Here is a 15,650-nt window from a genome sequence, read left to right as displayed (position 1 = left end):
ACCTTATCATGCGAATTCCTGAGGTCAGATGGCCCAGGATGTGAGTGGGCGTTAAGGCGTCTGGGAAGGATCTCAAAACTGGATTATAGATGGCAGAGAGTTGGTGTCGTAAACCCCGCCTCTGTTCAAAGATGGTCGCTCACAGTGGACATAGATGACTTCATTCACTCCTCTTTCAAACCATCTGTCCTCTCTGTCCAAAATGTGAACATTGGCATCCTCAAAAGAGTGTCCTTTATCCTTAAGATGCAGATGGACTGCTGAGTCTTGTCCTGTGGAGGTGGCTCTTCTGTGTTGTGCCATGCGCTTGTGAAGTGGCTGTTTGGTCTCTCCAATGTAGAGGTCTGAGCATTCCTCGCTGCACTGTACAGCATACACCACATTGTTAAGTTTGTGTTTTGGCGTTTTGTCTTTCGGGTGAACCAGTTTTTGTCTGAGCGTGTTGCTTGGTCTGAAATGCACCGGGATGTCATGCTTGGAGAAAACCCTCCTGAGTTTCTCTGATACACCGGCTACATAGGGGATGACAATGTTGTTGCGTCTGTCCTTCTTATCCTCCCTCGCTGGTGTCTGTTCTTCTTTTCTGTGCCTCTTTGCTGACTTTAAGAACGCCCATTTAGGATAGCCGCACGTTTTGAGTGCTTCCTTTACATGCGTGTGTTCGTTCTTTTTTCCTTCAAGCTTAGAGGGAACCTGTTTGGCCCGGTGGTGTAGGGTCCTAATTACTCCAAGTTTGTGTTCCAGAGGGTGATGGGAGTCAAACCTCAGACCTTAGAACTGAAGAAGCTTCTCGGATGAGAGGTGAAACGTCTTCAAGTAACTTAAAGAAGTCCAGACGCTTTTTCTTTGCAAGCTCCTTTGACTACGATGACCTGGATGACTGAGAACCTTCACAGACACTTAGCAGTTGCATGATTTTTAACTTGTAAAATGGTCAAAATCACAGACTTGTTTGTTCTAGAGGTCATTCTGTGTTTGTGGTTAGAAACATCCACACTGATTTCTAACAGGACCACAGACTCAGAATCCTCCTTCACTCCAGAAGGGCTCTTTCAGATGTGCTACACTGGGTCGAAGAGTGCTGTGCCTCCTCAAAAACACCGGCGGTGTCATGAGCAGGCAGCGGCTGATCTTTTTGTTTTGTTTAGTTTTTTTTCAAGACCGAGGCACGATGCGTACCACCTACAATAAACAATTTCTAATCAGAATCAGTGAAAAGAGCACAATTTCCATGACTAATCTGCCGACAGAGAAACTTTGGAGTCTGGGTTTGTTAACTCCCCCACCGCCCACCGAGGCAGCGAGGCGCTTTGCACGTAAACGAAAGCGAGGAAAGCGTGTCGGTGCTAGCGCTAGGCTAAAGGCTAACCTGTTCCGCCGGGCACTTCCATCCATCCCGCTCTCCAGCGTTCACTCCCTGGACAGTTAAATCGATTATCTTTTGTTACAGCCCTAGCAGGGCCTCTCTCCTCCTGAAGGTGCCTGTGTGGGCGTGTCACACTACCTCTTCTGCCTGAGGTGCCACCTTTCCCTTTTACACAGCTGACTCACGTCAGTAATTAAGGAGATTTAAGCCCAGGGAAAGGTGAGCCCTGGGCCAGAGTGCCAGTAGAGTGGTTACAGCTAGTGAGCTGTGTTATTGTGGTTTGCAGCTAGTGAGCTGCTCTCTTTCTTTTTGACTTACGTTTTACTTTATTGACCAACGCCTGAGTTTTGTTTGTTTTCTTAAATGGTGATAGCGGCTTGTCCGTCTCTTTTAGTTAGTATAAATTGAAACTTTAATAAAACTCTTTAATTTAACCCTTTTGCCTCCTTTACTCCTTTTTCTGACCCAGTCACTTTTGTTACTTCCCCCCTCCCCGCCTAGACCCCTCAGGGGAACGTAACACTTTGGCTCCAGCATTCGACCCAGCACAAAGTTAAGAACTTTTGTGTTTTCATCCTCACGGATACCTGGTTTCCTGAGGAGCTGAACAAGTTATACGCATGGTTTGATGCACTGAACAAACCACAGGCAAAGAAAGCCATGCCCACCACCACCGACCATACCATCTCTCTGCCTGCAGCTGACCTGAGGAGAACTTTCACCAAGGTCAACCCACGGAAAGTTGCTGGACCAGACAACATCCCAGGTTGCGTGCTGAGAGACTGCGCTGATGAGCTGGTCGATGTCTTCACAGACATTTTCAATTCATCTCTGAGCCAGATGATTGTCCCAGCATGCTTTAAGTCCACCACCATTATCCCGGTGCCAAAGAAATCCTCAGCATCCTGCCTGAATTTTATCGCCCTGACCCTCATCATCATGAAGTGCTTCGAGAGACTTGTCATGGCACATGTGAAAAGCAACCTCCCCTGCTCACTGGATCCACTGCAGTTTGCATACTGGCCGAACAGGTCGACCGAGGATACTATTTCCACTCCACTTCACCTCTCCTTCTCCCACCGGGACAAGAAAGACACCTATGTCAGAATGGTGTTCATGGACTTGAGCTCAGCATTCAGCACCATTATTCCCCAAAAAATGTTTGACAAACTCAGCAAGTTGGGACTGAGCAGCTCTCTCTGCTACTGGATACTAGATTTCCTGTCAGAGAGGCCTCAGTCCGTCCGAATCGGCAACAACACCTCCAGCACCATCAGACTGAGCACAGGAGCTCCTCAGGGCTGTGTTCTCAGCCCACTGTTGTTCACGCTACTGACACACGATTGCACCGCCCTACACAGCTCCAACCAATCATCAAGTTTGATGATGACACAACCGTGGTTGGACTCATCAGCAGGAAGTGTTGAAGTGTTGAAGCCTCAGAGCAGCTTTGACTGAATGTAAAAAGACATATTTTCAGTGAGAACAGGCACATGTCACATGAGTCAGAATCTATTCTTTCAAAGCATATAGATAACATCTCTGACTACAGGTGTAGAAATGCTGTTTGACTCTTCACCTTCTTCCTCCACACTGAAGCACAATTATTCTGAATCTTGTCAGTGGTTTTTGTTCACAGTTGATACGTATTTAGCTCATCAGATTTCCTGTAGTTCTAACACCTCCACCCACAGGACATGTTAAAGAACAATGGCTGCAAGTTTCTGACTCTTATTGATATTTGACAAAGCAGAGGAAGAAGATTATTTCTGTTCAACGTTTCACTCATTTTATTTTATTTTATTTTGGTTTCACTAAAATATTTCAGATGCTTTGAACAAGAGTGAAAACAAAAGACTTCATGCTAAATGTGACAAACTGAACCACGTTTACAATGACACCAAAAAGAATCACACTGAGCTCCAGGATGAACTTCAAGGTAAGCAAACACCAAGTTCTTATATCACAGATATATTTGTAGAACATTTTAACTTAATTTGAATCTTTTTTCTCTAAAGGCACAAAAACCAGCCTGACTCAGTTACAGAGCCGTTATGATGAACTGAGTAAAAACCACAGTCAGTTACAGGAAGAAGTGAAGAAGCTGAAGGAGAAGATAGAAGGTAATAAAGTTTGAATAACTGATAGAAAACATCAGTGTTACACAGTGATAACCTGATTGTGTCTTTGTTTTGAATCCTAAATGTTTGATGCTGTGTAACAGTTTCTCTGTATAAATGTAAGTTTCAGTTCATTATGAATAAGAGAGAAAACCTGAGTTTAAATGAAGCATTTACAGGGAAAATGACAGGAACCAAAGATTAATGTGATACAACAGGACACAAAGTCTGACTTTAAAACATGTGTTTGACTTTAAGAGAAGTGTCCTGGAGGATGGAGGAGATTTGGAAGCAGCTGTTACTTTAAATCCACTGAGTGGAAAACTTGGTCTGACAGCAGGAGAGCCTGTCAGGATAAAGGAGCTGATCTGGTGATGATAAACAGCAAAGAGGAACAGGTGGGTGTGTTTGTTCATGTCTGTGTGATCTTTGATGGAGCTGACAGTCATCTGTTACTTGTGTCTGTGACCTGCTGTCAGTCTGTGACCTGCTTCCTGTCTCCACTCTGATGGATTTCTTGGATTCTCCTTTTTTGTTGCAGACACATTCAAACGTAAAGTTTTTACACATTTGACAAACATTTAATTTACACAGAAATGTTATAAAATGAGAGAAATCCTCATAATCCAGATTATTTTTCTGATTCAATCCAACTGAATCAAATGATTTGTTAACACTGATTCCACTGCAACACTGACTGAGCTACAGGAGGAGCTGATATTCATCGATTCTTTGGCTCTTTCTGATTTCTGCACAATGGAAGAAAAGTTTCATCACAGTTATTCTTCCTTCAGACATGTTCACAAGATGCTGTCACTACAACAGAAGTGCTGAATTATGACTGGAGACAATATTTGTGTCTCTTCTCAAACAGGAATTTATCAGTAATTTCAGAGGACACTCTTGGATTGGTCTGAGAGCCAAACAGACATCAGGAGGATATGAATGGGAATGGGTGGACGGATCAGCGCTGACAGAAACGTGAGACATTAGTTTGTTTCTATTCCAGAGTTATTATTTAGAAGTGAAACACTGATGTTTTGGAAGATAGATCAGCAATACATGAGCTGAGCTATTTTCCAACAGCCCCACAAACTGAATGTAAAGAAAAGCAGAAATCCTCCTTTGAATGAACAGCTGTGCTTGAACTCTCTTCATCTGCAGTCTGTGATGACGTTCAGTTACAACAAGTCAGTTTGAAGGAATCAGGATTGAAACATGTTCAAAGCAGCGACCGACACATTTCACTTTGTTCAATTTGTCTTCATGTTTTTGTGCTGTAATGTTTCTTTTCTCACAGAACAAAAAGTGTTTCAGAGAATTCCTGTCTCTTCTTCTTTGGTGTTTGTAAAACTTCAGAACATATGAAGGAAGAAGCTTCAGTAAATATGACCTGATAGACACACATTTCAAAGTGATGTCTGTAAACAGCTGACAAAACAGTTTCAAACAGCAGAAAGTCAGCTCTGACTTCTTTTTATTCTCCATTTTTACAGCAGGAAGATTTCATATTCATCAAAGCTTGAAAGCTGTTTTAGTGTGCATGATGATTCTCAGAGAAAAGTCTAAAGGAGGGAAAGTGGGCGAGAAACCTGGGAAAGAAATACAGCAAATATTGGAAATATTCCAAAAGAGACGCATATTTATATGAATGTGACAATAGTTATGAGTTTAGTCCAGTTTCATATCAGATTTGATCTCTCTGACAGGTTCTGGGCAGAAGGATGGTCAGATCCTTATTCTGGATACCGTGGAGTCTGCTGTGACCGTGATGGGAGATGGACACAGTTATATTATTCTAATTCAATGACCTTCATCTGTGAGAAATGAGTTTGGTGCTTTGATGTAAATGTTTGAATAATCCAACCAAAGACACCTCACTATGAAATGTCCTGCATGAGCCTCAGACTCAGCTTACAGTCTTTACTTGTTCATTCTGCATCATATATTGATTACATATATTGTCCCTCTGTGCTCTGTGCTGTACAGTAAGGTTGGAAGTCATCCACACAAAACCTTGAAGTACTTCATTACTCTGTAGTTCCAGCAAATTGTTCTAATAAAAGTCAAAGTGCAGCTTGTCTTTACTTTGCTTTACTTGGTTTATTCATCAGTCTGTTGGTCCTAAAACTACAGTAAATGTCTTCTTCAGTTTCTCTCAAACAGCTGAAAGTAGCTGCTTCTTTTTATAGTTAAAAAATAGGAACTTTAAAAGAGATTGAAATGCAGAAAAAGCATGTTCGGCAAATCTAAATTTAATTCTTTATTAAATTTAGATTTAATATTGCATTCAATATGGAAGTTGTTTTTCAATTTTTTTGTAAGATGGATATGGAAGCCAAATATTTCGCATGAGGTTTTTTGTCTTGATGACTTTGTATAGTTGTTGTTGCACTGCAGCATTAGGTCAGACCACAAGTGTGTTGTTCTTTTACAATAAACAGCAACAATCAGAAAGTGTGTTTGGATTGACAACAACTGTGATGACACATTATAACCTGTTATTAAAGTTCTGCCCCTGCTTTGATCAAATGTGGGTTACTGCTGGTTAGTTAGTGTGACTTCATACAAACCTGTGTGTTACACCAGTGGAAGAAGCTTTTCCTTCATCAGTCTTCTTGTTTCTTACTATAGGGCTGAACAGCTACACTAACACTCTCTGGCTCTATGCTGCCCCCCTGTGGTCACAGTTGTAGTCAGTGTTGGTATGAAATGTTTGAAAGCTTCAGCACCACAGACAGCTACAGGCAGCTCCACCCTCTCTGTACTATGTCTTTCTTAGATGTGAATAAGAAAATAAAAACAGTGGAAGAAAACTATAAAAGGTCTATTCAAATATGAAATAGACTCAGCGGTCTGCAGCATCAGAAGTGACACAAACAGGTGCTGAGATGAAGTGAACATAGAGCAGCATCATTATTTTTCAGACTAGTGGATTTTCAATAATACATACAAATATTTAGATGTTTATTTCACTACATGTTCACCACACACACACACACACACACACACACACACACACATATACACATATATATACATTAGTGGTGCAGCGGATCACGGTTGATCCATAATCCGAACTGATCCCACTCCACGGTTCGGCACGCACGTGATCCAAAGATTTGAAAAAGAAGGAAAAAAACTTTGTGTATGATGTGCGTTGTCAGTCTGTCTGGACCCACACCAATTCACATACTAACAGATCGAGACCGAGGACGCTATAACCAAAGGTGAGCTCTGGCCCAGGGCTCACCTTTCCCTGGGCTTAAATCTCCTTAATTACTGACATGAGTCAGCTGTGTAAAAGGGAAAGGTGGCACCTCAGGCAGAAGAGGTAGTGTGACACGCCCACACAGGCACCTTCAGGAAGAGAGAGGCCCTGCTAGGGCCGTAACAAAAGATAATCGATTTAACTGTCCAGGGAGTGAACGCTGGAGAGCGGGATGGATGGAAGTGCCCGGCGGAGAATGGTGTGCATCAAACAACCTGGCACTTAACACCATCAAGACGAAGGAACTCATCCTGGACTTCAGGTGGAACAGAAGTGCCCCTGCCCCCCTGCATATCAACAGAGAATGTATCGTGTGAGTGGAGTCCTTCAAATTCCTTGGCGTCCACATCTCTGCAGACCTCTCCTGGGCAGCTAACACCAGGGCCCTAGTCAAGGAAGCCCAGCAGCGGCCACTCTTCCTAAGGGAGCTCAGGACGGAGCAACTAAACACCCCGTGTTTGGTGACCTACAGATCCACCATCGAGAGCCTGCTGACCTATGCAGTGACAGTGTGGCACGCCAGCTGCACGGAGGCAAACAAGACATCTTTTCAACCTAATGCCCTCTATAGATCCATAAGGGCCACAACAAACAAACTCAGGGATTCTTCTTCCCCCAAAGCCATCACCATACTCAACACAAACTTGTACAAAAGTAATCTGCTCTGAAATATCATCACTTCTCTGCCTGTCTGTCTGTCTCTGTGTCAGCACTGTACTGTGTATTTATATTTATAGTAAGTGTATAGTTAAATTATTGTATAGTTTTTATGATATGCTATAACCCCTAACCCCTAGGTAACCCTTTGCTTTGCCTTCTGACAATAGGTCACAACATGGTCAAAGGTCACACATTAGTACAGCAAATAGTATAGTTTTTTGTGATAACCTTATGATATACATGTGAATAATACTTGACCTAACTACATCAAATATATGGGTTAATTGCATTATAAACACTCCAGTGTAGGTTAATAGCAATATTAACAACAGCTCCCCAAAAATGAAGCCAAAACGTCTCTATCGCCCCCTGGTGACTGGCTGCTGTATAGGTCATAAACCCCGCCTCCTCCCTCTTAGCGGATGGGACTGGGGTCAGACTAAAATTAATTAATTCTCCACAGATAATATTTTCCAGAGATTCTTTTTTTTGTTATCAATAGTTCTCATTACGCCGATTTATGTCCAACGGTCTCCTTTCCCATAAGTTTGATTCTACTTCCTACCACAGTGATGTTAAATTGGGGTGTAACGTCATCATAACAGCTTTGACTGGCAGCTGCAGTCACGGAGAAACTTGCGTATCTCTGTTCGGGAATAGCAGATAGAGCGTAAGCTCTGAAAGGCGGGCCAGCGTTCATGCTACGAAAACATGACCGACTGTTTTAACCTGACAGCCTGAGGTGTTCTTCAGTAAACTGGACTACCGACAGAAGGACCCGAGGCCCCGCTGCACGTTTTCGGTAAGTTAAACGTGTTTGTAAGCTAATCTGTAACTACCGTCCTTAGCTAGCTCCTGAGACCTAGCTAGCTAAGATGAGCACTTAGCTATTTGGAAACTTGTTTTGCAAAGTTCGTTTAGCTAATCTGTGCAGGTGAATGAATTTACCCTGACTAAAGAAATCAAGACGGGCTGCTCAGTCACCGTTACTGTACTTTTATTACAAGTGTTTTACTGTAAAAGCAACAGGCTGCATCCTGCTTCAGCTCCTGTGCAGAGCTGATTATTAAATATGTGCAAACAACAGCATGTTTTCAGTCTCCACATGTGTAAAGACAGTAACACCATTTTTTAAGCTTGTATTTCAGTACCTCCTCATTAATCTGTAACGATGGATTAAACTGTAGAACTGAAAAAATGTAAGAGAAGAGCTTCAGATCCTGAGTGTGTGGGACAGAGAAGGATCAGCTTTATTTCAGATTTGAGAGTAGGGCTGGGCGATATATCGAGTTTTTTTTTAAATATCGATATATTTTCATACAAGATATAAGATGTGACAATATCCTTTTTTATCGATATAGTCTATGTTACATTATAATTATACTTGTGGAGCCTTAAGTTTGCCTCCCTTCCGTCCACTTTTGTCTCTACGCAAGGTTACTCGGCCTCGCCTCTCCTTCACTGAACACGACTCCCCCTCCCCCATAGCTTCACCTGCAGGCAACTACAAGATGAACACGGCAAATATCGAGCTACCGCGGATCACCCAGTGTTGCCAACTCCTCAGTAAGGAAAATCGCTGTCCTAAAAGTCGCTAGAAGTCGCTAAATGAAGTCATCGCCTAATTTGCATAACTGGTCATGCTAATGTAATTGTAACCTATGTTGTTGGAGAGAGAAATAACATCGTGGAAGAGACATAAAGTGAGTAAAAAACGTCCTAAATGCATTTAGAGTTTATTTAGAACTACAAATTACATTTCTTTTAGCAATTATTGCTTTTTTTAATGCCACAATTCCAACCCTGCTCCTTTACCCGGGCTTGGACCGGCAAAAGTGACCCGAAATAGGCACTCTGGTGGAGTTACTTTGTGTGTGTGTTTATAAGTAGTTTTAAACCTTGTGATCCACAAAACAACATAAGAGTAAAAGAAGAACTGACTGCGTTACAGCACCCGCTGCTTTTTGAGAGTAAAAGCGATACGCGCTTTCACGTCTTTTTTAGCGACTTTATTTTAGAAAAAAAGTTGCTAAGGGGTCTGAAAACTCGCTAAATATAGCGACAAAGTCGCTAAGTTGGCAACACTGGGATCGCCCCGTGTGTGGGGCTGGACGGCGTCAATGTGTTAGCGAGCTAACCGCGCTAACGAGCTAACCGTACTAACGACATGCAGGGGCTGCATGGCCTAAAATCCTTTCATTTTCAGCAAACCTTATGTATGAATTCTGGTTGTGCTTACTGACCGCGAACCGATTTTATGTGGTACACGGCGCTCAGCAATCTGTCAAAAAATTTTTAGTAAGGCAAGGCAAGCCAAGTTTATTTGTATAGCACAATTCAACAACAAGGTGATTCAAAGTGCTTTGCAGAGACATTAGAAACAAGAACAAATAAAAAGCATGATTTTAAATTGATTAAAACTAACTAGCTTACTAACAAACAAACAAACAAAACAGTATATAAAATCAAAAATCAAAACAGATAAAATCAGAACAATAGATAAAATCAGTAGTTAAAATGTAAGTTTTGAAATTTAAGCTTAAAAGTGCAGATTTGGTGCTTTATTCAAATGCAGCTGAGAACAGGTGAGTCTTCAACCTGGATTTAAATAAACTGAGTGTTTCAGCTGATCTGAGGCTTTCTGGGAGTTTGTTCCAGATATAAGGAGCATAAAAGCTGAATGCAGCTTCTCCGTGTCTGGTTCTGACTCTGGGAACTGATAAAAGACCGGATCCAGATGACCTGAGGGATCTGGAAGGTTCATACTGGGTTAGGAGGTCACTGATGTATTTTGTAGGGGTGCAACAATATTCGTATCGATATTGAACCGTTCGATACAGTGCTTTCGGTTCGGTACGCATATGTATCGAACAATACAAAATTTTTAATTTATTTTATCAACTTTCCTTCTGACGATGCTGTCTGTGTTGAGCGCTCAGTGAATCTGCGTTCGACTACTCCGCCTAGGCTCGACAGTGCAGCCTAGGCGGAGTAGTCGAACGCAGATTCACTGAGCGCTCAACACAGACAGCATCGTCAGAAGGAAGAGCGCAGGGCAAGCTAGCGAGACAGAAGTTAAGCTCTCCTTGCAACATGGACCTCCCCCACCCTCATTCAGATCTGGCGTTTGGAATTATTTTGGTTTTCATGTGACGTATGACCCTGAAGGTAAGCGAGTCATGCACTAAAGTAAAACAGTATGTTGGATGTGCCATGCAATGCTCAATTACATGGGTGGGAACTAGTGTGTTAGCGCAGTTAGCTCGTTAACGTGTTGGCTGTCTAGCCCCATGCACGGGGCGATCGACGGTAGCTCGTTAACGGAGATTTGCCGTGTTGTGGCGTTAAGGTCATTTCAACGAGATTAACCTGAAAGCACTAGTGGGAACACAACGAATATGACTGCACATTTACGCCGACATCATCCTAGTGCAAAGACAAGTGGAAGCAGAAAAAAAACAAGCAAGCATGCTACTAACTTTAGCCGAGTCATTTAGACAGCTGTTAGCACATGATTCTCCTTATATGTTTAATATGCTGCTAAGAATATAGCCCAGAAGAAGCGGATAGTATAGCTTTTATTTTGGAAAGAGACATTTCTCTGTAATAAACTCTCTTTTCCAAAGATGAGTGATTCCTCAATCAGATACAGGGCTCGCAATATCGCTAGCCCGACGTCCCGGGGCTAGCGATCTTTTCAGTCGGGCTACCAAAATCTATCTCTGCCCTGCCCGTCGGGCTATTGTAGGAAGGAAAAATATATGTCAATGCTTTTGCATTCTTTCAGAAATGTAGCTGGGTAATTATGTCATTGGCATCGGTGAGACACTGTCAATATGTGACATATTGAAATCGCGTTTGAATTTGCGCTTGTTTTTTTGCTTTCACTTTGCAATGACAGCACTGATCTGTGAGTGATGATAATTTGTGCACCAATTCCTCTGACATCGTCTTATCAATCATTAGCTTACTATGCAAACATGACAAGTGAAATCTCCCGCAGCTTAAACATGTGAGAGGTTGATCGCGCAGAGAATCGCTGAGCTTATGTGAGTGTGTGTAAAAGCAGCAGGATATATATTTGACTACGATGACCTTCACAGACAGATATATATTTTAGTTCTGCTGAGCCAAATAAGACAGGTCAGGGTGAAGAAGTGACAGCCAAAGAAAAGCTTACCACAAAACGGAGAAGTTATGACAAATCAGACTATAAGGCAAAAAGAAAGTGCAGCTTTATGGTTTCATGGACAAAAGAATTTCTGTGGCTGCAATATGATGAGCTAAATAACCAGGGCTGCACATAAGTGGTCCGCAGGTGCGCATTCGCTGTCAAAATAAAAAACATGCACAAGGGTTAGGGTTAAATTTAAAAACTGTACTTTTGAGTTAAAATATATATTTATAATTTTAATAAATGACAAATTAAAAAGGCATGAACATTTTTTTTGTATCGAAAAAATATCGAACCATGACACCAAAGTATCGAACCGAACCGAACCGTGAATTTTGTGTATCGTTGCACCCCTAGTATTTTGGTCCTAAACCATTCAGAGCTTTATAGACCAGCATCAGGACTTTAAAGTCTATCCTCTGACGGACAGGCAGCCAGTGTAAAGACCTCAGAGCTGGACTGATGTGGTCCACTTTTTTGGTCTTAGTGACAACAACAACAACAACAATCTTTATTTATAGAGCACATTTAAAAGCCTTGGGCATACCAAAGTGCTTTACATAAAACAATAACAGGTTCAAACATTGATAACGGATAAATAAAAATAACGAGTTATGTTCATAGATAAAAGCTACCAATAAGAATGACTACAGCACATGGTAATAGCAAGATAAAAGCTGTACCACCATAATAAAAGACACCAATAGAAAGATAAGAGGGAATTAATACAAGAGGTCAATAGGTCACAGCAACCAAACAAACAAACAAACAAACCAGCAATTAAAAGGTGGAGAAGGCAAGTTTAAAAAGATATGTTTTAAGCTGAGATTTAAAAGAATGAATAGAATCAGATGCCCGGATGCCAATCGGGAGATTGTTCCACAGCACAGGTGCGACAAGAGCAAACGATCGATCACCTCTAGTCTTAAGTCGAGATCTGGGCTGAGCCAGCAGTAACTGTGACGATGACCTTAAAGCCCTAGCAGGAGCATAAGGGTTTAAAAGGTCCTTAAGGTAGCTGGGTGCAGTGTTGTTAGTAATTTTAAAAGTAAACAACAAAATTTTAAATTGAATACGATATTTGACAGGCAACCAGTGCAGATCGGCAAGGACAGGAGTAATGTGGGCAAACTTGCTGGTTTTAGTTAGAATGCGAGCTGCAGCATTCTGAACTGTCTGTAATCTCTGTAAAAGGGAAGAGTGGAGACCACAATAAAGTGAATTACAATAGTCTAGCCTCGACGTTACAAAGGCGTGGATGAGCTTTTCGAGATCTTTATGCGGGATGTAGCGCCTAGCCTTAGAGATAAGACGAAGCTGGTAAAAACTAGATCTGACAACAGCAGACACTTGTTTGTCAAATGAAAAGGAGCTGTCAAATAAGACACCCAGATTCCTGACAGTATCAGAGAGAGAACAACTAAGAAAACCAAAGGCATCCCGGAGTTTGGCACGAAGGGCGTTACTACCAAAAATCATAATCTCGGGTTTCTTCTCATTAAGGATAAGAGAATTCGACAACAACCACTTCTTGGCCTCAGACATGCATTCTCGGAGGCTATTCAGAGACAGAGCAAGATCGTCGTTTAGCTCAAAATAGAGCTGGATATCATCTGCATAATAGTGATAAGCAATATGGTATTTCTCAAAGATGGCACTTAAGGGAAGCAAGTATAATGAGAAAAGGGTAGGGCCCAGCACAGATCCCTGGGGGACACCACAGCAAACAGGTACAGCCGAGGAAGAGGATGTAGCCAGATGTACCGTAGAGAGCCGATTGGAGAGATAGGATTTAAACCAATCCAGGGCAGCGCCCTTGATGCCTACAGTGTGCTCAAGTCTCGCTAATAAGATATTATGGTCAACCATGTCAAATGCCGATGATAGATCCAAAAGCACTAAGACTGAGGGGCGTCCGTTGTCAGCCATTAGTAGGAGATCATTGAAAACACGAAGCAATGCTGATTCTGTGCTGTGATGTTGTTTGAAGGCCGATTGAAATTTATCATTTATATTATTCTCATCAAGGTAGGTCTGCAGTTGGAGCAGAACCACCTTCTCAAGTATTTTAGCCAGAAAGGGAAGCTTAGAAATTGGCCTAAAAGTGGCAAAATCACTAAGCTCAAGGTTCCTTTTTTTTTTAGAACAGGTTGGATTATGGCATGCTTGAGAGCTGAAGGTACATAGCCAGAAAGCAAGGAGAAGTTCAATATGGACAATAAACAAGGTCCAATTACACTGAAACAATCCTTAACAATACGGGATGGGAGAGCATCATGTACACAGTTAGTGTTGTTCAATTTATCAATTAGACGCTTCAGAGTGGAGAGAGAAACGGGTTCAAATTGATAAAAAGTGGCCGAACAATCAGGGGTAGACATACAATCAGTCACCAGAGGAAGAGTAGATCTAAGGGATAAAACTTTATCTAAAAAATAGTTTGAGAATTTTCCACAAAGACCCGGGGAAGACAGCAGTGGCATAGAGGGACGGGGGTTCACCACAGAGTTAAAAATTTTAAATAGAATTCGTGGATTATCACCATTAGTGGAAATAATTTTAGAGAGAAAAGCCGCTTTAGCCGTTCTGGCAGCAGTTTGGAACTTCGAGCGGCTAATACGTAAAATATCATAAGAAGACTGAAGTCTATCACTCCTCCACTTCCTCTCATCACGCCGACATATACGTCGAAGGGCACAAACAGAATCATTTAACCAGCATTGTGAGAAAGTTCTAGGGCGTTTCATTTTGATGGGTGCAACAATGTTAAGAATCGAGGAACAGGTGGTTAAAAGAGTATTAGTAGAGTTCTCAAGTGTGTGTGGGGAAGAACAATCCAGCATACTAAATGGGGAGTTAACAAAAGACGTAATAAAGTTGACCACAGTATTGGCATTAATAGTGCGCGTAGGATAAAGAGGAGAGTTTAGGTATTGTCCAGTATCACCCAGGTCTACATCGAAAATGACCGGGGAATGATCAGAGAGACCAGTATTCCTGATTTCCTTAATGCAAATGTCCACATTGAATGAAAAAACCAAATCAAGGGTGTGGCCTTGAACATGGGTAGGCTCATTCACCCACTGAATAAGATTAAAGGAATCCGTCAGCACAAGAAAATCTTTAGCCAATTGGTCATTCATACAGCAAACATGAATGTTAAAATCTCCAGAAACAATAACAGCATCATATTTAAAAAGAACGGATCCCAAAAAATCAGCAAATTCAGAGATAAACATCTTATGATATTTAGGCGGGCGATAAACCACGACACACAAAGTGGTCCGAGAGCCCGTCAGTTCCAATAGCTGAACTTCAAAACTGGAATAGGTTGGAGAGGATAGCAGCCGTGCATCATGTTTATTTTTGAAAACCGAGGCTAAGCCACCACCTCTACCAGTTAGCCTAGGTGAGCTAAAGAAGGCACAGTCAGGAGGTAGAAGCTCAGAGAAGGGGATGAACTCACCCGGAGAAGTCCAGGTCTCCGTTAGAAATAGGACATCCAGTCCCGAGGTGAGAAAAAAGTCATTTAGGAGGAAGGCCTTATTTGAAAGAGACCTGACATTAAATAAGGCCAACCGAATCCGGGGGGCCAGGACCTTAGTAGTAGCCCGTCGCAAGGAGCAAAGGTTGTTATGTTGAACACCGCGGCCAGGCGGTGTTATCCAAAATCGGGCAGAGTGGTAAGCCACTGGGCGAGCAGGGTAGGTTTGAAGGCCGACGGAGCAAATCCAACGGTGGGTTAGCAGTCTAGCCGCAGAGTGGCTGCTGAGATAGTGGAAGAAACGGGATAGCTCACGGCCTGTAGAAGGGAAGTCCATAGCCATGCCTCTGATATAAGCCTTAACGCGGACACGGACGCCGCTCCTCCTACCTCCTGGGTTTTAATTGCACCTTAGAACACACATGCATCAACACTACAATGAGCGGGTGGAGGGAGGCTTGGAGTCTTCTCTCACCCCCATTCTCTGCGGCCTACTGGAGCGGGGGGGCTAGGAGGAGTGGGCCGTCCGACTGCGGTCTGGGGCCTCCCTGCTGCTGCGGAGTCGGGGCGGTCTG

General features: G+C 42.5%; 1 protein-coding gene across 1 annotated transcript; it reads left to right on the top strand.

Annotated features, from left to right (window-relative positions):
- The first annotated feature begins 2,855 nt into the window (after positions 1-2,855).
- LOC308384722 (snaclec coagulation factor IX-binding protein subunit A-like) lies at positions 2,856-5,642 on the top strand. Its single transcript, XM_080863312.1, has 6 exons — positions 2,856-2,984; positions 3,195-3,305; positions 3,385-3,489; positions 3,745-3,884; positions 4,361-4,467; positions 5,196-5,642. Exons 1-6 carry the CDS (start codon positions 2,927-2,929, stop codon positions 5,314-5,316), a joined length of 642 nt encoding a protein of 213 aa, XP_080719438.1. The 5' UTR covers positions 2,856-2,926; the 3' UTR covers positions 5,317-5,642.
- Positions 5,643-15,650: the final 10,008 nt, after the last annotated feature.

This window comes from Rhamphochromis sp. 'chilingali' (assembly GCF_963969265.1).
Source record: "Rhamphochromis sp. 'chilingali' genome assembly, chromosome: 17".
NCBI lineage: Eukaryota > Metazoa > Chordata > Actinopteri > Cichliformes > Cichlidae > Rhamphochromis > Rhamphochromis sp. 'chilingali'.
The sequence above is the reverse complement of the archived record's forward strand: the minus strand, read 5'-3'. Positions and strand labels throughout refer to the sequence as shown.

Bases quoted from the DNA above. Each gene is read 5' to 3' on its own strand.
- LOC308384722 (XM_080863312.1), top strand. From the start codon at position 2,927: ATGCTGTTTGACTCTTCACCTTCTTCCTCCACACTGAAGCACAATTAT. The intron at 3,885-4,360 runs GTGGGTGTGTTT...CTTCTCAAACAG, and splicing joins TAAACAGCAAAGAGGAACAG to GAATTTATCAGTAATTTCAG. The intron at 4,468-5,195 runs GTGAGACATTAG...TCTCTCTGACAG, and splicing joins GGATCAGCGCTGACAGAAAC to GTTCTGGGCAGAAGGATGGT.